The sequence below is a fragment of the Orcinus orca genome, chromosome 2 (assembly GCF_937001465.1).
Source record: "Orcinus orca chromosome 2, mOrcOrc1.1, whole genome shotgun sequence".
Classification (NCBI taxonomy): Eukaryota; Metazoa; Chordata; class Mammalia; order Artiodactyla; family Delphinidae; genus Orcinus; species Orcinus orca.
In genome coordinates, this window is record NC_064560.1 from 175280414 (window position 1) to 175304994 (window position 24581).

The 24581-nt window shown below is 40.9% G+C and overlaps 1 protein-coding gene across 13 annotated transcripts in view; it reads left to right on the forward strand.

Annotated features, from left to right (window-relative positions):
- GPATCH2L (G-patch domain containing 2 like) overlaps window positions 1-8767 on the forward strand; it is a 66981-nt gene extending 58214 nt beyond the window's left edge. For 8 of the 13 annotated variants that reach the window (XM_033409756.2, XM_033409799.2, XM_033409981.2 and 5 more), the window contains one exon: window positions 394-8767. In XM_033409756.2, coding sequence (XP_033265647.1) covers window positions 394-554 — 161 coding nt within the window. In that variant the 3' untranslated portion in view covers window positions 555-8767. The remainder of the gene's footprint in view (window positions 1-393) is intronic. The other 5 variants (XR_004478344.2, XR_004478324.2, XM_049706832.1 and 2 more) reach the window with 3 other exon arrangements.
- Window positions 8768-24581: the final 15814 nt, after the last annotated feature.

Genomic DNA, 24581 nt, shown 5'->3' on the forward strand with positions numbered 1-24581 from the left:
AGTTTTCTGATCCAGGAAATGGAGATGACGATACCTACTTCTAAGAGTTTGCATTAAGAAATAAGATTATAAGTATACGTTGTTTACACAGTACAGTGCCTGGCACATAAATGCTTAATAAGTGATTATTACTACATTATGAATTTGTACTACTGAATTTATTCATTTGTTCAGTTAAACCCATTTTCTGAGGTGGAGAAATACAATACTTATCTTACTTAAATCTTGCCTTTATTTTTTGGTTTAAAAAAAAAAGAAACTTTATGTGGCCACTTGGTTTAATAGGACATAAAGTATAAGAATTAAGAAAGTTTTGTGTTGACATCTCTCTCATTCTAATTTGTCTCCTTTTGACTTTTTTCCTCCTTACTTTTATTGTAACACCCTGACCAGTTCACATGGATGCAGTGGAGCCAACCATACCAGCATCACAGGCCCCCAAATCTCCGAACTCTGAGTGGTTGGTCAGGACCTCTGCTGCAGAGAAAACCACTGACTCAACTGCAGCTACATTTTTTAAAATGCCACAAGAAAAGAGCCCTGGATACGGCTAGACAGCAGAATTTCACCCACCAAGAGCCGACTAGATGTTGCTGAAACAAATATTGGACTTTGTATTATATTGTCTTGCATATCTTAATTGACGTTCCCAGTCCTGTCGCCACCAGGACTGACTCCTCTTCAAAGAAGTGGACTCTTTCTCTTAGAAAATCGTATTGTGAAAATCTTTTTTTTTTAATTGTAAAATATTAGGACAGCAATTTTTTTAAAAAAGGTCATCCTATGCTATATTTGTTACATTGCTATTGCTGTCCCAACAGTTACCTACAGCTCTGTTTACAGAGCTGTTGCTGTTTTGCAGGTATGTCTTTTTTCTTGAAGAACTAGTAACTGCTTTTGCATATTTTTTGTGTAGAGCTTTTAATACCATTTGAGGAAGTTCCAAATTTGCAGCCAGTTCCAGACAAAGTTAAACACAGATTTAAGATCTGTGTGTGGAATTGTTTGCAGGAGATAAGGCTTGCCTTTGAGCCTGGTCTTGATTCAAGCAGAGTGCCAATAAGATAAATCCACCAAGTACTCAATTTGGAGCCTCAGAAAAGACTACCAGCAGCATGGGCCTTGGAAGCTTACTCCATTCTTCTAGATGTCCTGTTGGAATCGCCAGCAGCTGCGTTGTACTTTGCCTCATCTCCAAAGTCTGTGTTCTACTGAAAGAGGACCTATATATATACACATACAGATCGGTGTCATGAAGAAGGTGCTTTAGGTGTACAGCAAACTTAAAACAGTGGATTGTGTCTTAATACTTCATGTTGCGGTGTAAGCCTTTATGTACTAAACAAGACTTTTATTGTTAGTATTATAGGTCAATAACCTGTAGCAGAAATTCATACTCTATTATAATAATGGCTTTTTGAGGCCATACTTTGGGGAGGAAAAATGTCTTTTTGACATGCCTTTATACTTGGTATGTTTATGATGGCTCAGCTGCATGAAGAGTTATATATACAGCCATGCCTCAAGTTGGATGCTCCTTTGTCAAAATGAGGAATAAGTGACTGCGTAGAGCTTCTGAAGAAAAGCCACCCTTTCTAAAAAAGTATTATCAAGATTGTCTGTCGTTGAGGGACCTGGTTGGCAGAAGGGCCCTTTTTTGTACAAATTGAATGCTTTTACTCTGAGATACACAGAAGCCATTCTCAAGTGTCCGCCGCTCTTGTGACATTCTAGAGGAACTCCCACCCCTGCACCTGCTAGGACAGAGCCTCCTTTCTTTCCCTGAAGCGCAGTTGTCCTTTCTCACACACAATTTAATGGTGGGCCGCTCTGTCGTATTCCTTTAAAAATTGTTGTCCTTATCATTGGTAGCGCCAGAATGTCCTTGTCAGTGGTGTGGGTGTGAATCTGGTGGGAAAGGGGTACTGGAAGCTAAGTTTACATAGTACTTAATGTAAGACTGAGAACATGGCAGTTGTCCACAACAAGGAATATGGTGGAGGGAGGGGCGGGTGGAGATTACGGCATGAGGAGTAGTGCTAAAGCCAGCCCAGCATCCCTGGGAGCCACCCAGATTCTTGTGCAGTCGCGAGTGTACTTCCCTTCCTATGGCTGCACCCGTAGCAGAATAGAAAACATAATGTCTGTTGAATATAAAGTGGTTCTACTCAGTTGTTTTAGTGATGAAGGTATCTTTTTGTTGTAATATGTGCATTCTTACCTAGTCCCAATAGTGTCCCGAGGCACACATTTCTAACATAATTTGTTGGATTTAAGGGAGAAATTCATGAACATAATAATTTTATTTTCTTTGCACTAAGCTCCATGGCTCATTCAGAGATCAGTCCTGTGATCATCGCCTGTTAAGACCTCTGTAGTTCAGGTAGCATCTTTTTCTTCATGACATGTAGCCTAATAATTCTCCTTTCTACCTGCGATTAAAAATCACTTGTATGTACAACTTTATTTACCTTTTAAACATCTATGATGTAAAGGTAGGTGATTGCTACCATTTTATAGAGTCAAGAACAGTCTTAGTGACTTGCCCCAAATCTCATAATCAAGTCAAGACTAAAATCCCAGACTTACAGACTTTCTTGGCCCTGGGTTATAATCTTTGGGTTGTCATTGATAGACCTGAGTCACTCTGAGATTCATATTTTTGAAACAGTATGCCAGATAAACAGAATGTTTGTCATCTTTCTTGATCAAGCTTTCCTACATATTTTGAATACTTTCAATGGGGAGCAACCCAAAATGCCATATCTGTAATAACTAGGAGAGAAAATTAATTGCCTAAGAGAATAGCCATTAAGCACACAAATATTCTTCCAATACAGGGTTGTAAATTGTGCTCCTTATTTTAAGCTGCTGCATGAGCATGCTTACAGAATTATTCACCAACTTATTCTGCTTGTTTTTTATATGAGTCAATTCCAGAGGAATACTCTTAGAATCAAGTGTATTTTGAATCTTAAATTTTAAATTTCCTTTTTATATGGCAAAGTGTATAATGTCATAAATTAAGAGAAATCTGTTACCTTTCAACAAAAGATATAATTTCAAAATCGGGTTTTGAAATCTGTTGAAAAAAAATTATAGCTTGGCTTCTTTTGAGGATAATCATTGAGCTCACTTGTGTTTGATCTGTTCAAAAGTAATAACCGAAGCAGAGTTCCACAGTTCTTCCTAATTTCAGGATTCTGATTTATCCCAGCTTGCTGTCCAGTCTGCTTGTCTAAATCCTAATCTTGGGTATTTTTCACAATGGGCGAAAACATTATGTACTTGCATGAGCATCATTCATAAAGGATAGTTTTGCTTACGGGTTTAAGGGAATTTGAGATTATTTTTCAGGTGCAGTATTTTAAAGGGAACAACTTCATTTGCATCAAAACTTGTGTTGCTTTTTGGTAAGAACTGTTCACAAGAGTTAATTAATAGCTGTTTACATGGTGCCAAGTTTGGAGGGGCAGAGTATGATCTTTATTGAGTGGTGTGTTCTCGATAAATAGGCCTCATTTAGCCTTGAATTCTTTAGAAATCAAATGCAATTGGAAATTTCAGGTGACAAAGTTTTGCTGGGCTATAGAAACAGGCTGCAAATGAGGCCATTTTGGCAGCAAAATGACCAAAAGCTGAAATAAAGCTTCTTAATCTGTGATGCTTATGGCATCCTTTGCTAAGTAAAGCTCAATACCTAGGAGAGGTAATTTAAACTACTTGTGAATCCCAAATAGGTGAATCTGACATATCTCTACTTTGGAACCAGAAATGCAGTCTAGATCACAGCACAGCAAGTTCTGATGCTAAAAGTACAGGAGCAGAGTTATCATAGCAGTGAGTCATTTAGAGGTGAACGAGTCTCAGAGTGTCACGTGAGGAAGGAGCTAGGTGGCACTGTCATTGCTGGTGTGATGGGTTCTCCACTTCGGCTCCAGGAAAAGGCTCCTGGGGATGCCTGATTCATTTCAAGGCTTTGCTTTATTTTGGCTTCACTACCATGATTCTGAGCCACAAGCTTTTGTATTTCCTGGGGATTAAGCTATGTAAAAATACAGCATTAGCCGTATTCAGCATTCTGTATATTTGGTGAACCTTATCTGAGCTGGGATGAGAACAGAGTGGCTTTCTCTAGCAGCAGTGGATACAGTCTAGTTGGGGGCGTAGCTTATAGGCTGTATCATGGTTCATGGGATGGTGGGAGGGGTGGCAGAAGCGGTTTGCTCTTGCTGTCAGCTGCTTCCTTTGCTAATGTTTCAGCTGCCCATTTTACTTGTCAGTATTTCCTTATCTCCCTCTCCAGTTGTGACAGTTAGTGTAGTTACTGATAGTGACAGCAATCAGGTTGGGTTCCTACCCCATGAGAAAACTGGCACAGAGGAAAAAAGGTGAGGAAATTGGTGGGTTCTGCTATTAGCACTAAACACAAGTGGCCCACACATGCTTTCATTAAGATCACGAAACAGATGAACATCAAGATCACGAAACAGATGAACATCAAATGCCTGGAAATAGCAACATGGAAAAGAAACAAAGGAAATTGAGTGATCTTGCCGAAGAGTGTGGATTAGAAGGTTTTTAACAAGCCCAGCAAAACAAACTTATGGCCAAAAGAAGTTTTCCTGCCACTGCCCTGCACTGCACTTGGTAAAATTGTCAAATGTGGGGGAAAAAAAATTTTCCAAGCACAGTATTGAAGAATGGGGCAGATCCTGAAGATGTTCACCAAGGAAAGGAATCTTGGCAAGGTTCAGACTGGGAAGGCAAGGGGAAGAGAAGGAGATGCTTAGAGCAGGGCTGCTAGGGCCCCGAGATCAACAGCATGCATACATTCTCCCCCCACCGCAGATCTGCTGAATCAGAAACTGAGGGTGAGGCCCAGGGGTCTTTTACCAGCCCTCCAGGGGACTTGATGTTTAAGAACGATGCACAATGATGTTTAAGAACCGCAGGCTTTGCCACAGTTAAAAAGAAGTGTTTTAATATACTGGTGTCCCCCCCAAGCTCTGAGGTGCTCTTATACTTTACTCCATAAGTATGGAGATGTTTTGTATATGGTTCTTTGCAGAAACTGTTAAATGTCTTTATTTCCCATACTTTTTCCCTCAAGTTCCTGAAAGATCTCCTGGAAATATTGAGAAAGGATGATGTGGAGAAAAATGCCATTGAGGCCATTTTTAGATGGATAGAAACAACCTTTTAAAAGTGGATTAAAGTATAACAATGGATTTTTAGTCTGTGAGTGATCATTGATTTTCATAACCGACAGTAAAACATTTGTGTAAGATACTGCCATCCATGATTTTATGATACCTGTTCATTACATCTTAGTTTAATGGGAAAATGTCATATATTTTCATAATGATGAAGTCTTTAAGTATGGCTCACAAAAATGAAAAAAATAATTGGAAGAAAAAAACACCCTGAGTACATAGCTATTGTGTAATAAATACCTGTTGAATTATTGGTAATCTTTTGCTGGGAATTAATCTCAGTACTTCAGGGCATGTAAAAATCAATTTTCAGTGATCCCACTTAATCACACCTTACTGTCTTTGTTTTACATTTTCAGCTAGTGATTCCGCAGGGGTTGGGAACCAGTAGTAACAACATGTTGTATTTTTTCATCGTCTGACTTACGATTCAGTGTTTCAGAAGACAGTACTCTAATCTTAAAGCTTTGAAGTGGTGGTATGGTCATTTTTTCTTTAGATTTTATTTGTGTGAATTGGCCGAGGCCCTACTTTATTACTAAAGCCTATGAACCAAATTTCTCTTGGAATATGTGTGGCTACGGAGGAGTTCTCTAGTATCATTTCCTCAGATGCTCATGTTTCGTGCCTGGATTTTTATTTATAAAGGTGACTGATGACGCGGAAAGGTCAGTGCCATTGAAAGAAAAGTCTAATGTTACAGTTCCCCTAGAAACAGGAGGCACGGTTTGCCATGCAGGGCCACAGGACAAACACCAAGCTTGGGTCAGGAGGCAGAAGACGGGAACAAGTGATAGGTTTAGGCCAGAGCCATGATCAGGATTTTCTTGGCAAAGCAGGGCAGGGAGAACAGTTTAGGCATGGCTAGTGAATAATTCCAGGGCCTTAGGGCTACAGTGTGGGCTCCAGTTGCCTGGTGCCTGGCCCTGGGATGACTGTGTCCTGGGGTGTGCAGGCCAGATGGAGGAGGTGTGGCTCCATCAGACGTGGTTAGTTTGCACATCAAAAGCATGCTGCAGGCTGAGTCCTTTGCCGTCTCTAAGAACCGGCCAGCCCTGAGACGGGTCATCTTTCCCCATCCAGAAAGTTTTTTTAAGATGTCAAAACATCATAATATATTGGAAGTATAAAACATGATTAATACACATGTATAGACTGTTTAGCTCTCCTTTCAATTTTTGTAGTCTTTTAAAGCACCACATAATTTTTCTTTTCCGTCTTGAAAACCATTTAAAAGTACCTCTGGCCAAAAATGTTAGCGTTACTAGATATTATCAAGGTGTGGGAATATAAAAAATTTTAAGATGTAAATTATGAAAATAATGTTTTCTTTCGCTAGAAGTGAGTTCTGACCCTTGCAGATCCCTCATTCAAATGTTTAACTGAAAAAGGGAAGAAAATATCAGAGAACTTATAAGTAGCCTTGGTGACTGACTTAAATCAACCCGTTTCACTACATATAGATTCTACACCTTGCCCCTCCCAGTGGGCCATGTATTTCTCCATGAAAATCTGCTACCCCAAAATCATGGTGACAATTTGAATTGCTCTAAATATTTATCTCGCTCAACCTCCCACCTATTGTCAGCAGCTATTGCAAACTGGCCATTTTAAACCCTTTCAGTCCCCACCTTCTCTCAACCCCAGCAGCTAATCTCACCTCTCCCCTAACAGATAATAGAGCATTAGGTGGGGAAACTCCGCTTACACACCTTCACATACACCCTTCCTCACCTCTTTGTCTTGAAAATTCCTGTCCTCCCCCTAACAAATCCCTTCTCTTACACTCAAGGTCCTCTCCCTTGATCAGATGCCTTGCTCAATACAGCTTCTCACTCCTGACACATATGGCTTTGCATTTAAACACATTCAAAGACTCCCTCTTCAAACAAAAATGCCTTTCCTCAACCCTTTGAACCCCTTGACTAGCACTAAATACTGTTCTTTCCTATACTTTGTCTATTAATTCTCAATTCACTGAAGCAGTAGTTTTTAACCCTGGCTGCACACTAGGATCATCTGGGGAGATTTTTAAAAACCCTAGTTCCCTTGACTGAACCACAAGCCAATTACCGGAGAATGGGGTAGTGGGACAATCTTTTTAAAGCAAAGGCATTCAGCCAACCTGCAGCCGAGGCTGAGAGCTGATACACTAAAACCTGGCCGCTACGCTCGCCGCCATTAAGATTGTTCTTGCTCGGTTCACCAGTGACTTCTGGTTGCCAAAATTTAGTCCTTAGGTTGATTTTTATGTCTTGATACAATATAACTGCTTCCTTTCTGGAATTCTGACTCTTCTGACCCTGCTCTCCTGATCTTTCTCCTGCTTTCTCAGCCTCTCAGGCAGAGTGGTCAGTAGGTCAGTCCAATGCAGACTGAATGTCTGCCTCTGCCCTCCCCTGCATTACTTCATCAATACCCATGTGCTAGTGAGTTCCTTTGCCATGCCGCCTTGATGTGCTGGCTTAAAGCACAGATTGGAGTGAAGCACTTCCATTCATTGATAATTACCGTAAACTAGGAAAGCCAACTCAAGGTGTCTGCTCCTTTCCTCACTTCTCTTTGCTCCTCCTTCAAGCCCACTGAAGTAGGAAGAATTGCTAACCACACTAGTCAGTTTCTATGATGGATAGCCCCTATTTACTAGTGGGTGGAATTGTTCTTCATGAAGAGTCAGGCTGAAGTGTGGTCCCTTTTCTGCTTTCTCCTTTCCAGGGTCTTGGGCTGGTAAGGAGGCCTGGGCCCACTTCTACATATAAGAAGGCTACCCGCCATGTAGTACTTGCTTCAGGTTTTTACTTGCTGCTGTTGGTAGGATTTGAGTTTGAGTTTAGGGGAGAGACAGACCCATTTCCTCACCTCTTTTTGACCTTGGGTGCCATGTCGGAGCTTACTTTATCAGAAAACTTCATTGGAGTCTCAGGCATTCTCCCCACTAATAATAAAGTGGAACTTGATTTTCCACATCACTGCATGCTGCCTTTGGAACTCTATGTAGGGGCTCCACCCTCACCATAAGGGACTGTGTGTTTCTGGCTTCTTTACATCACTAGTTTCTGATTTAAAATCTGGGATAGGTGGATCTGATTGTCAGGTGCCTATATCCTAACTGCAGGAAGTGAGAATGAGGTTATCTGGAAAGTTTAGCTTCTACTGGGGAGAGATGAACTCCTTAAACACAGTATGTTTTAATGTCTGGGAGAGCTAGTCCCCTCATAATTTCTCTTTTTCAGTGTTTTTCTGGCTATTCTTACATGTTTGTTTTTCTATATAAACTTTAGTGTCAACCGGCGTAACTCCATTTTAAAAAAGTGTGTTGATATTTTTATTGAGATCGTATTACATTTATTAACTAACTTAGAGAAAAATGGCATCTTTACAGTGTTGAGTCATCCTATCCAAGAACAGGGGATGTATTTCTACTGTTCAAGTCTATTTTTGTGCCTTTTAAAGACTGTTTCAAAATTTTCTTTGTATAGGTTTGTGTTTCTTGTTAAGTTTATCCCTAAGTATTTAACCTTTGTTGCTAGTAAATGGGGTTTTCTCTGCCATTATGTCTTCTACTTTGTTATTGTTCTTATATGTGAAGGCTGTTGATTTTTATATGCTAATTTTTTATCCTGATAACTTACTGAATACTTTTACTTTTGGGTTTAGTTTTATCATTGATCATTGAGGGTCAAAAAACATCTTTCTAAATGCACAAAGCAGTGGAAAGAAATGAAAGAATCTGTAGAGGTCAAAAAGGGATATGAAAGCTCGAAACTTGGGAGGCAAGTAAGATGAAAGCCAGCTTTCACCCTGAAGGTATCTGCTGAGAGCTGGTCTCCTTGAGTCTCTGTCACGATGACTGTGATGCTGCATGCAGGAGGTAAAGCAGGGTCTGCTCAAGGCAGGGAGATCTGAGGTCTCCCACAGAGCGAGGACCCTCAAAGTGCTACACTTAACAGTGTAAGGGTAGATACTAAATAAACCCACCAAGCAGAAATAACAGCAAGGGAACATGCCTTTCTTGACCTTGGCCCTGGATGGAGGAAAAGCTTTTATTTTAACCTAAAAATTTTTAACAAGTTGCCCCTTATAGAGGTTTATGGCCCAAATTTATACTACTCGTGTGGTCCAAAATACTGCAAGTGGGAATTTAATTTACAATGGACCCAGGTAGGTGGTAACCCCAGATGACTGGCAGAAGCAAACACATTCTCTCTGGAGGAATGAAACTTCAATCTAGGTATCAAAGAATTCCCACAGATAAAGTCACAAAGAATATGGGTAGCTCACAGTTAAAAACCACAAACCAAAGAAAGAAATGAGTACCATGAGTGCAAGTCATCAGAAACAACATACAGGAGAATCAGACTCACAAATAACTTAGATATTGTACTTATTAGCACAGAATATAAACATGTTACACATGTTTTAAATATATTTCAAGAAGTCAAAGAGAGGCCTCAAAACACCAGGCAACAAAAGCATATACTTTTGAAAGGGGTTGATGAGAGTTAACATGTCCTACCGCCCTTTAATTTTTCAAGAGGAGAGTAAAGAGTCTTATTTGTTAGGGACTTTAGGTAAGTAGATCTGTTAAAATATTTGGAGTAACTTTTAAAATAATAAATATAAAGAATATAGCATTTAAACTAATAATGGATAAAATGAATGATAAGAAAATAAATTAGAAAGTTAAGAAAAATAAAAAGTATACAATAAGATGGTAAAAGGATTCAGATATAGTAGTAAAGTGTAAATGAATTACTCCAGTTGAAAGATAAAGCCTATAATACTGGATTTTTAAAATCCAGCTATATGCTCTTTATAAGAGACACATCTAAAACTTTAAAGAAAGATTGAAAAGGAAAAGGATGGAAAAAATATACAAGGCACATATCAGAGGAAGTAAGGATAATCTCTACAAAATAATAAACATTGGTTCAATTACTGATAAATGGTTCAATTTGTCAGGGGGATATACTAATTCTCAACTAATCTTAATAATATAGCCTCAATATACATAAGCAGAACTAAGTTTAAAATATACTCTTTCAGTAATTGATATAACAAGTGGACAGAAATGGTTATGAATATAGCATATTTAAATAACAAATACGCTTAGTGTAATGGACATGAATGGAATCACACCCAAGAATATGAAGAATTACACATTATTTTCAAGCACAGATTGAACATTTATAAAAATTGACTCTTAGGCCATAAAGCAAACCTTAGTAAATTCCAAAGATTAGAGTCACATAGATCACACTCTAATCACAACGAAAGTAAATTTAAAAGACAATAGCCAAAAGGGGGGGAGGTGTGATTTTCTAATGCATTTAGAAATTTAATAACATATCTAAACCAATGAATCAATGAAAAAATCCTAATGGGTATTAGAAAATACTTATAACTGGGCTTCCCTGGTGGCGCAGTGGTTGAGAGTCTGCCTGCCGATGCATGGGACACAGGTTCGTGCCCCGGTCCGGGAAGATCCCACATGCCGCGGAGCGGCTGGGCCCGTGAGCCATGGCCGCTGAGCCTGCGCGTCCAGAGCCTGTGCTCCGCAGCGGGAGAGGCCACAACAGTGAGAGACCCGCGTACCACAAAAAAAAAAAAAAGAAAATACTTATAACTAATTATATCAAAATCCTATGCATTAACACTCTTCAGATACAGCTAAAGGGATAGTTAGAGGAAAATTTATGGTCTGAAATGTTTTGAGTTAGAGAAGAAGAAAGGACTGAAAATTTATGGGGTAAGCATTCTACATTTACACTTACTAGAAGAACATTATTCTTCTAGAAAAGAATAATAGAGAAGTCAAAAGTAATAAAAGTTGTGAGATCAGAACTTAATGCTATAGAAAATGAACATGTAATTGAGAGATCAACAAAGCCAGAAATTAAGACAAATAATATAAGCAAATCTCTAACATCATTAATTAAGAAAAACTAGGGAAGGCACAAAAATATTAGGAATCAAAGGGGTATATAATTAGAGATTTAGAGATTTAAAAGTTAATAAGGTAGTGCTATGAACAACTTTAGCCAATAAATTTGAAAGCTTAGACAAAATGGACAGATATCTAGAAAGATATGATTTACCAAAACTCAGCTGGGAGAAATAGAAAGCTTGGTTAGTCCTGTAACATTAGACAAATCTAGTCAATACTTTAAAAGCTGAGACTGTATGTTCTTTGTAGAAAGCTTTTGTGTGATCCACTGAAAATGCTGGAAATGTCTAGCTCTTTCTGGAGCTAGGTATGTTAATTATAAAGTTCATTTGGAAGAACAAGTGTGCAAGACTAACCCAAGAAAACCCTTAAAAAAGAGCATTTGGGAAGGGAGGGTATTAAAACATAAAGTCTCAAAAACTGAAAATGAGGTATAGGCACATGCATAGACCAGTGGAACACAATAGAAAATTCAGAAATAGACCCAAATGCATATGAAAATTCAAGGTACAATAAAGGTGGTTAGTTCAAAAACAGATACATAAATCAGTGGAACAGAATAGACAACCCAAAAATAAACCCACATAACTAAGGTCGTTTAATCTACCACAAAGGAGGCAGGGATATACAATGGAGGAAAGACAGTTTCTTCAATAAGTGGCGCTGGGAAACTAGATAGCTACATGTAAAACAATAAGATCAGAACATTTCCTCACACCATACAAAAATAAACTCAAGGTAGATTAAAGACTGAAATGTAAGACCTGAAGCCATAAAACTCCTAGAAGAGAAAATGAGCAGAACACTCTTTGACATAAATCGTACCAATATTTTTTTGGATGTGTCCCCTAAGGCAAAATAAATAAAAGCAAAAATAAACAAGTGGGACATAATTAAATTTAGAAGCTTTTGCACAGCAAAGGAAACCCATCAGAAATATGAAAAGACAACCTACTGAGTGGGAGAAATATTTGCAAATGAGATGACCGATAGAGTTAATATCCAAAATATGTAAAACACCTCTACAACTCACCATAAAAAAACACACAACCCAGGGCTTCCCTGGTGGCGCAGTGGTTGAGGGTCCGCCTGCCAATGCGGGGGATACGGGTTCATGCCCCGGTCCGGGAGGATCCCGCATGCCGCGGAGCGGCTAGGCCCGTGAGCCATGGCCGCTAAGCCTGCGCGTCCGGAGCCTGTGCTCCGCAACGGGAGGGGCCACAGCAGTGAGAGGCCCGCATACCGCAAAAAAAACCCCACACAACCCAAGTTAAAAAATGGGCTGGGAACTTCCCTGGTGGTCCAGTTACTACGACTTCACACTCCCAATGCAGGGTTCGATCCCTGGTCAGGGAACTAGATCCCACATGCCGCAACTAGGAGTTCGCATGCTGCAACCCCACATGTCGCAACCAAAAAAAAAAAAAAAAAAAAAAGATCCCCCATACTGCAACTAAAATAAAAGAAGGGCCAAAGACATTTTCCAAAGAAGACATATAGCTGACCAACATGAAAAGATGCTCAACATCGTTAATCATCAGAGAAATGCAAATTAAAATCACAGTGAGATATCACCACACACCTGTCAGAATGGCTATCATCAAAAATAACAAATGTTGGTGAGGATGTGGAGAAAAGGGAACTCTCATACACTGTTGGTGGGAATGTAAATTGGTGCAGCCACTGTGGAAAACAGTATGGAGGTTTCTCAAAAAACTAAATATAGAACTAGCATATGACACAGCAATTCCACTTTAGGTATATATCCAAAAAAACTGAAAACACTAATTTGAAAAGATACATGCACCCCAAAGTTCATAGCAGCATTATTTACAATAGCCAAGATGTGGAAGCAACACAAGGATCCATCAATGGATGGATCCATTGTGTTGAATGGATGAAGATGAATCCATTTCATCCATTCAGATGAATGGATAAAGAAAATGTAGCATAAATCTGTATCTATAGCTCTCTATATATACACAATGGAGTGTTACTCAGCCATGAAAAGGAATGAAATTCTGCCATTTGCAAAAATGTGGATGGACCTAGAGAGTATTATGCTTAGTGAAATAAGTCAGAGACAAATATTGTATGTTATCACTTAGATGTGGCATCTGAGAAAATTAATAAATGTATATAACAAAATAAACAGACTCACAGATACAGAAAACAAACTAGTGGATACCAGTGGGGAGAGGGAAGTGGGAAGGGGCACAACAGGGGTAGGGGGTTAGGAGATACAAATTACTATGTATAAAATAGATAAGCAACAAGGATATATTGTACAGCACAGGGAAGTATAGCCCTTATTTTATAATAACTTTAAATGGAATATAATCTATAAAAATATTATCACTGTGCTGTACACCTGAAATATAATATTTTAAATCAACTATACTTCAATAAAAAATAAAATAAAAGGTGGTGCCTTAAGTCAGTGGGGGGAAAAGATGGACTATAAAAGTGAATAGTATTGGGATAACTGGATAGCCATATGGAAAATGAAAATTGATCTGTTCCTCACACTGTGTGCCAGGATAATTTTCAAATTGATCAGAGATTTAATTGTACAATATTAAACCATACAACTACTAGAAAAAATAAGATGAATTCCTCAGTAGACTGGCTGGTCTAAATCTGTGAGTCTATTTTTGGGCTACTGAGAGCTAAGTAAGAATGTTTTTTTCAATTTTGAAGGGTTTAATAAACAAGGAGAAGGAGGAAAAAGACAGGATCATATCTGGTTATAAATCCTAAAATATTTTAAATAGTTTTTTAAAGGTTGTCAACCCCTGCTGTGTAACATGGGAGTGAGGAAACTTTCCTAACAGTATTGGTTAATTATTGTATAATAATGCCACATGTCTTTCAGTCGCCTTGGATCAGTAGGAAAACATTCACCCATTTGGTGGAAGGAATTGTAATTCACATGGTAAAGCATGGGGATACAGGGTGAAGAATTGGGGCCAATAATGTAATCCTCCAGACTAAGTATGACTTAAAAATCCAGATACAGCAGAGATATATTTGGCTATGCTAAAAACCCAAAAAACAAACAAAAAACATTCCTTTTGCATCTCAAACATACCAAAGTAAAGTAAAATACAAGTGATAACTGGGAAAACATTTTCAATTTATATCACAGATTAAGGGCTAATATCTCTAGTTTATAAAGAGCTTTTAAAAATAGAGTCAGTCTTATAGAAAAATAGAGAAATGATAGGAACAGTTCACAGAAAAAAATGCAAATGCCCCTTAAACATATGAAAAGATGCTCAACTTTCCACAGTTGTTTGATTTTTACAACAACCTGGTGAGGTGGATATTCTTACCATCCCTATTTTACAGACAAGAAAGCGGAGTCAAAAAGAGATAAAGTGTCCTGCCTGAACTCAACTAATAAGTAATGGTGCTAGGATTTGAATCCAGTCAGGTGGGCTCTGACTAAGAGTAGTTCACCATGACTAAGTGATGCTTATTTCAGGAACACAGGATCATTTAATATTAAGACTAACTGGGTGTTTCCTTAATATGATAAAATATGTTTATCTCAGTCCAAATTCTGCTTAATTGAGAATTAGAGAAGCAATTTCCTTAAAATCAGAAACAAACAAACAGGAAAACACCTTCATTACCTTGAAGTAGGTAAATATTTCTTACGCAAAATAAAAAGTACTACCCAGAAAAATAAAGACTGATGCATTAGTTTATATTAAAATTAAAATTTTCTATTCAAAAGACCTCATTAAGAGTAAAAAAGTCAGCCACAGGGTAGGAGATTATACTTGCAATACAAACATCTGACAAGACTTGCATCCAGAATCTATTTTAGAAATTGCTACAAATCAATTAAAACAGATAATCTAATACCAGGCAAATGACTCGTACAAAACATCACAAAAGAAGATATCCAAATGGCCAATAAGTGTATGACAGAGGGTTAAACGTCATTAGTCATTCATGAAATGTAAATTAAAACCACAAAGACATACACACGCAACAGACTGGCTAAAGTTAAAGAGACTAACAACACTGAGTACTGGTACGGATGTGGAGCAACAGACACTCCCCTAAACTGCTGGTAAGGGTGTATATACAGCCGCCTTGGATAGTTATTTGACAATATCCACTAAAGCTAAGCATATGCAAACCTGGCCACCCGGAAGTACCATTCTTAGGTATATACAAAATAGAAATGTGTACATATGTGCACCAAAACACACGCACATAGCAGCCCTATACAGCATAGCCAAAACTGAAAATGACACAAAAGTCCATCAACAGAATGAATCCATATATTGTGATATAGTCATACGGTGGAATACTACATAGAAACAAGGATTAACAAACTACACGCAGCAACATGAAGGAAGCTCGAAAACATAATGTTGAACAAAGCAGCCAGGTACATGAGGACGTGTTGTATGATTCCATTTACATAAGGTTAAGAACAAGCAAAACCGAACTTTGCTGTTAGAAATCTTTCCTGTAGGTGTGAGTATAACTGAAGGAGACAGAAGGCCTCTGGAAGTTTCAGCAATGTTCTTGCCTTTGTTTAGAGGGTGTGATCTCTTTGTGAAGATTCACTGAGCCGTAGATTTACAGTTGTGCATTTTTCTGGAAGTATGCTGTAGTCAATAAAAACAACACAAAATAAAACAAAAAAAAATGTTTGTGAGCAGGGGTATTTTTGAGTATAGGGTCATGTCTGAGAGCCATGACAGGACATGTGTAGACCCCACTTTCCCTTGAAGCTCAGGACCTGGGCAGGAAATACTACCCAGAGGCCCTCCCTCCTAGACTGCCTTGAGGGGTCCTCCCACCCTGCCATTTGGGGATTCTTGAGAGGCCCTGGCATTTCCTTTCAGAATAGGTCATGGGGCCATATATAATTCTCCATGTTTTGTTTTGTTTTGTTTTGTTTTGCAGTATGCGGGCCTCTCACTGTTGTGGCCTCTCCCATTGCGGAGCACAAGCTCCGGACGCGCAGGTCCAGCGGCTATGGCTCACGGGCCCAGCCGCTCCGCGGCATGTGGGATCTTCCTGGACCAGGGCATGAACCCGTGTCCCCTGCATCGGCAGGCGGACTCTCAACCACTGCGCCACCAGGGAAGCCCCCTCCATGTTGTTTTAAAAAGATCTTCCATAGCGAAGGCCATGCTGGGACTCAGTCCCCAGTCTTCTGGCCATCATCTCTTCTGATTAGGATAGTCGCTGTCCCTGTAGGATATCCCTGGTGTGGGACTAAGCAGCTGCCCACAGATGTCTTTACCACCGTCCCCCCCCAGCTTCAAAGGGCCTGAGTACCTACCTGGTCAGTGTGGAGTAGAGGAAAGAGCCCAGGCAACAGGGAAGTGAGACTGATGGAGCCCCAGAGCCCAGGGGAGAAGGACTCAGGCGGAAGTGACGGTGACCAGCCATTGGGGGTAGAACCCAAGGCATGAAGTTGAACTCCTGTAGGGAGTGAATCCAGGGATGTGAGGAGACACTGCCTCAAGACCATTCTAGGAGGTGCATGATCCATCCACAGCCTCTCTGGTGTGGATCGCTTGCAAGTCATTTGTGAACTGAGTAACATAAAATGAATCATGTTCCTGCTAGGACACATGCTTTTATTCTAAGAGACTTAAAAGTAGCTCATCTTTGTAACACAGATATAATCCTCTACATGTAGAAAGGCATTGGGAAAAGTACTGTATGTAACTAGTGGAATTGGTATCCACATTGTGTAGGTATGTAAAACATGAGTTCCTCAATTCTACCTACAAGCAGAAAACAGCCTCCTAGTCCTGGACACTCCGGTCATCACCGCAGGGACCCTACACAGAGTCTGAGAGTTGGAAAGCTCATTGGAGGTCACCTGGTCCAGCCTCCCCCAGCCAGAGGGCTTGGTCCAAGATTCCTGGCCCTGGGAAATAAAGTAAGTGGGGTAAAAATGTCTATTCACATCTCCTGGGGCAATTCCTACATGAGAGGGAAAAATAGCAGTAGATAATCCTGGAGCTTTCCAGAAGCAACACTGCCTTATAGGTCTATGTGGCTGCAACACTGAGGAGGTTAAATGCTAATAGAAAGCCCTGTCTGGAACCAGAAGGCGAGTACAAGTGCTAGGTATCAGGATATTACTGGTTTGCATTCCCACTTACAAAGATAATAAAGTAGTATTGCTTTCTCTTCCCCCTGGACCCCACAGGAACAAAAATTCCCCTCTGTAAGATCCAAGATTCTCGAGTATTTTGTTTCAAATGTTGAGTTCCTTTTGGGGAGGCAGGAACATAAACACTTTTGGTGTTTGATTTGTGTGTGTGTGTGTGTGTGTACACAAAGAAAGGTTGCTTCTTCCCTCTCACCTCCCCACATTACAAGTCTCTGCCTCTTTCTCTGAACTTGTAAGTTTCAGCATTGTGCCAGGGGGCATATGCAGTTTCTAGGTTGTCAGTTTTCCAAGGTCATCTTTTGAGATTAGCTGACTGCTGGATGCATCTGTAACAAGTCAGAGAAGGGTTTCTTCGACTTAGTTGGCTCTTCCCCTCTGATCTGAACCTGCTGAGGAAGTTTCCGTGTATCCTGTAGCCTGTTTAGTGAGTGTAAATTCCTAAAAGAAAGTGAAAGCAGAGTTTAATAATTCCTGGTGCCCCGTTCCTTATCTCCTCTCCCCCGCCTCCCTGTCCTTTGGTGAGTGTGAAAGGACATGACAGTGTCTGGAGGAGTTGGTGGAGAGAAACAGTGGCCTGTGGGTTGGGACTCAGAGAAAGAGGTTATCCTAGGATGAAATACAAACCATATCACATTGATTTTCCCTTTGGGGGGCCCGGATATCACATCCTTCCATTTCCCTCTAGTCCCTGCCCGCCATCAACAGGGAGCATTAACAGGGAATAATCAATGGCGCTCTGTCCTGAAAATAAAAGGCTTGTCATGTCTCTCCATTTGGTGGAATGGATGTGGGACCACGGGTAATGTGGCCAGCTCCCATTTGTCTCCTGACACAGACACTGACTCAGACATGCTTTCCATCCAGAGGGCTGCAGCTCGCAGCCAGGTGATTGCAAACTCTGTGTGGGCATCAAGAAAAAACATGACTTCAATTTCTTTGAACTCTTGTGTCAGGAGCTTGGCTAACTATCAAACATGGCAGCTAAGGAGTGACTTCACTGAACTTTAATTTCTGGGTTACATAATGGATTGACGTTCCCTAATATGATAGATGTTGTGCTTGCAGTCAAAACAAGGCTGTGTATTCACCGTTTCATGATAGAATCACAGAAATTCAGAATTGACAGGGACTTAAATCTACGTTCCAGCCCTATTCCCCATCTGATGTATGAATTTGCTATAAATTTCCTGATAAACCCAATGGTTGCCTGAATACTACTGCCTCCCAGCGTTGCCCATCCATTGTCAGAAAGCTCAGCTCTTGGAAAGTATTTTCTCACACTAACCAAAATCTGTTTTGTGGTGCTTGTGGACAGCACTCAAAGTTTCCTCTCCAGATGCCCCTCCGCTTTCACTTAGATCCAGTTCCCACTTGGTTCCCAACCTCTTCTGATTCTTTCCCACCAATAATCCTGTTAAGTTCCTTTAGATCTAACCCTTATATCTGGTTATTCATCAAAGACTCTGGCTTGGAAGCATGCCAGTAGTCTTTCTCCTTTCAGACTCCTTGGGTAGCCTTCCTGCTCCCACCTAATCCCCCACCATCAGCCCAGAGATAAGTGGGAAGCATCCCCTCCCATTTTCTGTACTTGTGGTCACTTAGCTGGCTTTGGAAGACATCCTTTGGACTTGTGTTAAGATAGCTCTAAACTAAACTCTCTTTGCATTTTTAATGCATGCTACAAAGCCACTTTTCTGTCTTATACCTGTATGGCTTGATTTTACTTGGACCTACATGAAGAACAATACCACTATTATTATTACATTTTATCTTGTTAGATTGGTTTGTTGCTCCACCTTTTTAAGATCTTTAAAATCGGAATCAGATTCTGCCATTGCAAGCATGCACCTTCATTCTCAGCTTTGGTTAATCTGAAATATGATAAGCATACCTTTTCTGTCTTGGTCTACAACACTGGCAAAAATGAGAGGATGGGGTCCAGGACAGGGTCCTTGAATAACCTTTTAAAACCTCTCTTTAATTAGTATCTCTGAGGCAATCTCATTGGGTGTGGTAGTTGCTAATCCTGCTAATTAAACTAGCACCTATGCTGTATTTTTTGTTTTTTTTTTTGGCGGTACGTGGGCCTCTCACTGTCGTGGCCTCTCCCGTTGCGGAACACAGGCTCCGGACGCGCAGGCTCAGCGGCCATGGCTCATGGGCCCAGCCGCTCCGCGGCATGTGGGATCCTCCCAGACCGGGGCACGAACCCGTGTCCCCTGCATCGGCAGGTGGACTCTCAACCACTGCACCACCAGGGAAGCCCTATGCTGTATTTTTAAATTTAATTTTTTAATTGAAGTATAGTTGATTCACAATGTTGTGGTAATTACTGCTGTACAGCAAAGTGACTCAGTTACACACACACACACACACACACACACACACATATATACATTCTTTTTAAAAAAATATTCTTTTCCATTATGGTTTATCATAGGATATTGAATATAGTTCTCTGTGCTCTACAGTAGGACCTTGGAACCCCTCCTTCCCCCAGCCCCCTCCCCCTTGGCAACCACCAGTCTGTTCTCTATGTCTGTGATTCTGTTTGTTTCGTTTGTGTCATACTTTAGATTCCACACATAAGTGACATCATATGGTATTTGTCTTTCTCTTTCTGACTTACTTCACTCAGTGTGATAATCTTAGTTGCACATGCTATATTCTTAATGATGATGATTACTTATTGAGCCTTACTATGTGCCAGACTTGTTTCATTTAATCTGCATAATAACCTAGTGAGGTAGGTACTGTCATTATTCCCATTAAACAGATGAGGCACAAAGAGGTTAGTCAGCTTGCCTGAGACCACAGAGCAGAGCCAAGATTTGAACCCAAGTGTTCTGACTGAGTCCATACTGTTAACCACTCTTTTAATAAATTTATTTATTTATTTATTTATTTTGGCTGCGTTGGGTCTTCGTTGCTGTGCGTGGGCTTTCTCTAGTTGCAGTGAGCGGGGGCTACTCTTCGTTGCAGTGTGCGGGTTTCCCGCTGCGGTGGCTTCTCTTGTTGCGGAGCACAGGCTCTAGGCACGTGGGCTCAGTAGTTGTGGCTCACGGGCTCCAGAGCACAGGCTCAGTAGTTGTGGTGCACGGGCTTAGTTGCTCCGTGGCATGTGGGATCTTCCCAGACCAGGGCTCGAACCCGTGTCCCCTGCATTGGCAGGCAGATTCTTTACCACTGTGCCACCAGGGAAGTCCCTGTTACCCACTCTTATACTGATATCTCATCCACTGCACTGTGAAATTCCTTGTCATGTGTCTGTGTGTTCTGGAACATTCAGCAGCTGCATGCTCATGCAAGCCAGTGTGAGAGCTGGATAAAGCCACCATGAGCATGAGTGTCCCACCCTGAGGACCTGTTCCAGCTTGCTTCCACCAGCCCCTTTCAATATTTCTTGCTCACTGGCTCCTCTGATTTCACTGAGATTGGGTTTGATGGGGTTGGAAGTATAGAGATAAGATCCATTTGCCTTCCCAAGTTGGGAACCAACTGAGAGATAGACCCAGTTGTCAGAGAGACGGAGACCAAGATGTCAACTCTCTAACAGAATGGAGTGCAGGGACAGAGCCCACCCCACCAAATTACTACATAACAGGGCGGTGACTCCCAGTGGGCAGGCAGGCTTTAAGAGAGCCCAGAAGGGACTGGTGGACACGCTCTGTTCCTTCTCAAAATGCACCAGAGAAGTTTTTGCTCCTCCCGTCCTGTTAATAATATTAAGCCTTTTATGGTGCCTTTCCATTTATGAATCACTTTGCTATGCATTCTCTCATTCAATCCTACCTCAACTCTTTTATAGGTGGAGGTATAAAGTATAGTTCTTTTATAATTTCCTCGCTGAAGTACTTTCACATGTTAACATAGACCCTGGAAACAGATTACCCCAGGGGTCCAAACATAGTTCATTCACCGTATTTCCAGCAACAGCTCTGATCTCCTTAGGGGAATCTGTCCTCCTCTCGCTTCATGACGTTTAGATGAAATCTCTCCTTCCCTTCCCTAAGCTCAAGGGATGGGCATACCACTAAATAGAAGTTTGGTACAGTGAGTCCCACTGCTAACCATCTTAAGTGAGTGAAGCAAGGACAGCCTCCCATCCCCCAGAGACAACACCGGATCCATGCGTGCCAGTGGGAGTGCCCTGACAAGAGAGTTCTGCGCGTCCTTGCCCTGCCTCTCCACCTTCCTACCAATTCTGTGAGTTCTCCACTACTTTCCCAGGGAAGCCCACTGTTCCCCTTAAATGTATGAGGGAGTCTATTGCTTATAGCAATATAACTAAGAAAAATAAAGTGCAGGCTTTGATTGTTACCAGGGTCTGACGCCGCTTTCCCTGATTCAGCTTCTGGCCCCATTAACACAACTTTCCAGGTTTCCTGGGCGATGCCTCTGACATGCGTCCACATCCATTAAGGGACAGCCCAGCCTTGTGCCTGAAGGGAGGGGATCAGGAAATCTTTCGCTGAATTACAGATATACCATATCCAAGAGCCTACTAATCATGGCAAAGATAGAAATGATGTCAATCTGATGTTACGCATGTGCATTTATAAACGAAGCTACACAGCGTCCCTCAGTTCACCATTCTGTATTTTAAGTGCTTGGAGTTTATTTAGAATTTGATGCTCTTGTTTGGGTGTCAGTGATAATCCCCTTTATTTGCAAAATAAACTAGCAGTGGGACCCTTGGCAGATCTGTTTGAACCTCAGCATCCTCATCTGTAAGATGGATGCCATCCCACTTATGATTCCAAGCTTCTGTATGTGGCTTTATCATTTACCATTTATTCTCTCATTTGATCCAACTACACTTGTTTGTTGCAAAGGACCAACAATAATTCGTGTGAAAATACTGAGTGAAATGTAATGCATTATATCTAGGCAGCAGTTTGTTATAAAAGCTCCAACCTTCATCTTCTAGAATCTTCTATTCTCCCGGTTGCTTCCAAGATCCTTGACAATAATTTAGCAATCCCATTTGCAAGAGTTATCAGCACCCAGGAGGGTAATTCATCAAAGTAAGCGACTTTAATTCATTAGAGTAGCTAGAAAACAGGTGAGTCTCTTCACTCAAGGCTTTAATTCTTGCTTATCAAACATTTGTGTTACCCATTTCATGGTAAAAGATTTTATTTGACAGAAAAGATGGAAGCAAATTAGGGGGTGTAGAAGTTCTGCTTTCTTTCTGATAAAAATCACTACCATTCCTAAACAGTGCCCATGGCATCTTTTTCTTTGACTTGCCCTGAACTTAACTTTAAAAAGCAGAAGCCATTTTTGATGCCCTTGACTCGTTTCACAAGTCTCCACTCATTGTTGGCTTCAGCCTTCTGACTCTTTAGCCAAAAGCCATCTTGCTTATTAACTTTTTTTTCACATTCTGCTCTGCCAAGATTATGAACAGAAGCGCATGAAGATAGAAGCGTTATTGGGGAAAGTGTTTTGAGCACTGTGTCAGTTCAAGATCCTGTTGCCCCACTCAAGGACTGAAGCCTCTGCTGTTGGTGTTAATCTGGAAGTGATCCTAAGGGTTCACCAGGCCACAGCCCCCATTATTGACACACATCACCCTGTCATCACAAACTTCTCTTCTATAGCACTCTGCCCATCACTGTTCTCAGAGTTATGTAGGTCCCTGGTTTCGTGTTTCTTCTTCTTTTTTTTTTTTGCGGTACGCGGGCCTCTCACTGGCTCACGGGCTTAGTTGCTCCGCGGCATGTGGGATCTTCCTGGACCGGAGCACGAACCCGTGTTCCCTGCATCTGCAGGCAGACTCCCAACCACTGCGCCACCAGGGAAGCCCCATCGTGTTTCTTCTTTCTACCGTTTATATTTGAGCTTGTCAGAGCTCCTCCTGCAGCTACTTAGATTTTCTTACAGTCCATTTCCCTTTCTTTCCTTTTGGTGACATTTTTCGTTACATAGTCAGGTTTGAGCTTTTGAGAGTTTCCCAGTCATGAACTACCTTTCTCATGCTATGGAATCATTGCTAATATGGCTAAAATTTAGAGACTAAACACACACACATTTCTAACTATCAAAGTAAGTTATACTTATTGGCATACTGGGGACCATTTGAAAAGTTTAGAGAAGTAGAAAAAAAAATCACAATCTTACCACCCCAGAACAGCTACCCATTGGCATTTTGGTATAATTCATGTACACATTATTCTACCCGTATTTCAAAATCTACATGTGTATAGTAAAAATACTGTACATCAAAAGTTTTGGACATGTTACATTCGCCCCCCCCCCCCTTATCAATATGAGTTCTTGATAAGTGCTATATTTAATGCCTGCATAATATTGCATACATGAAACATAGGTCTTCTATTATTGAACACTGAAGTCATTCCCAGGAATTTTTCTTTTATAAATAATCCCATGTGAGGTTGGAGGAGGGGCACAAGCCACAAGACTATCCTAATTTCTGACACCAACTGCAAAGTTAGGAAACAGTTTACATGAACACCCTCACTTGTGACACCACTGTAAGTTTAGGGGTTCCCAAGACCACCTTGAGTTTCTGTAATTCACTAGAAGGACTCACAGAACTCACTGGGAGCTATTATACTCCTGGTCATGGTTTATTACAGCTCAAGAATACAGAGTAAAATCCGCCAAGGGAAGAGCTTCCAGCAGTCCTCTTCCCATGGAGTCACAGACAGTGTTACTTTTCTGGCAACAATGTGTGACAACAGGCACCAGCACTGCCAACCAGGGAAGCTCACATGAGCCTTGATGTCTAGAGATTACAGATATGCCGTATCCAAGGGCTCCCTGGGTGACTGCCCCTTTAGTCTCCAGCCCATCCAGACACAGAGTGGATACCACTTGGCCCAAAGCCCGCATCATAAATCATAGTGTTAGACTCTGTTCAGTGGCCAAGGCCCACAGGTAAACAAAGACACTCTTGTCAGGTGGGACATTCTAAGGGCCTAGAGATCACTCCCAATAGCTGAGGGCCAAGGCTGGACTGCTCTTTGGTATACATCTTGTAATGACTATCTTTGTGCATAAGTTTTGTCCATTTTGAGGGCTATTTCTTTAGGGTAGATTCCTGGAAATGGAATAATTGGATCAAAGGATAAGACTTGATACATATTATCAAAATGACTCTGGAAGAGTGAACCAATTTATACTCCACTCCTCTCCATCCCCACCCAGGAACACACCAGAGTATCTGTTTTATCACACCCTCACTTGCAGTGGCTATCGTCACTTAAAAATATTTCTGGTAATCAGATAG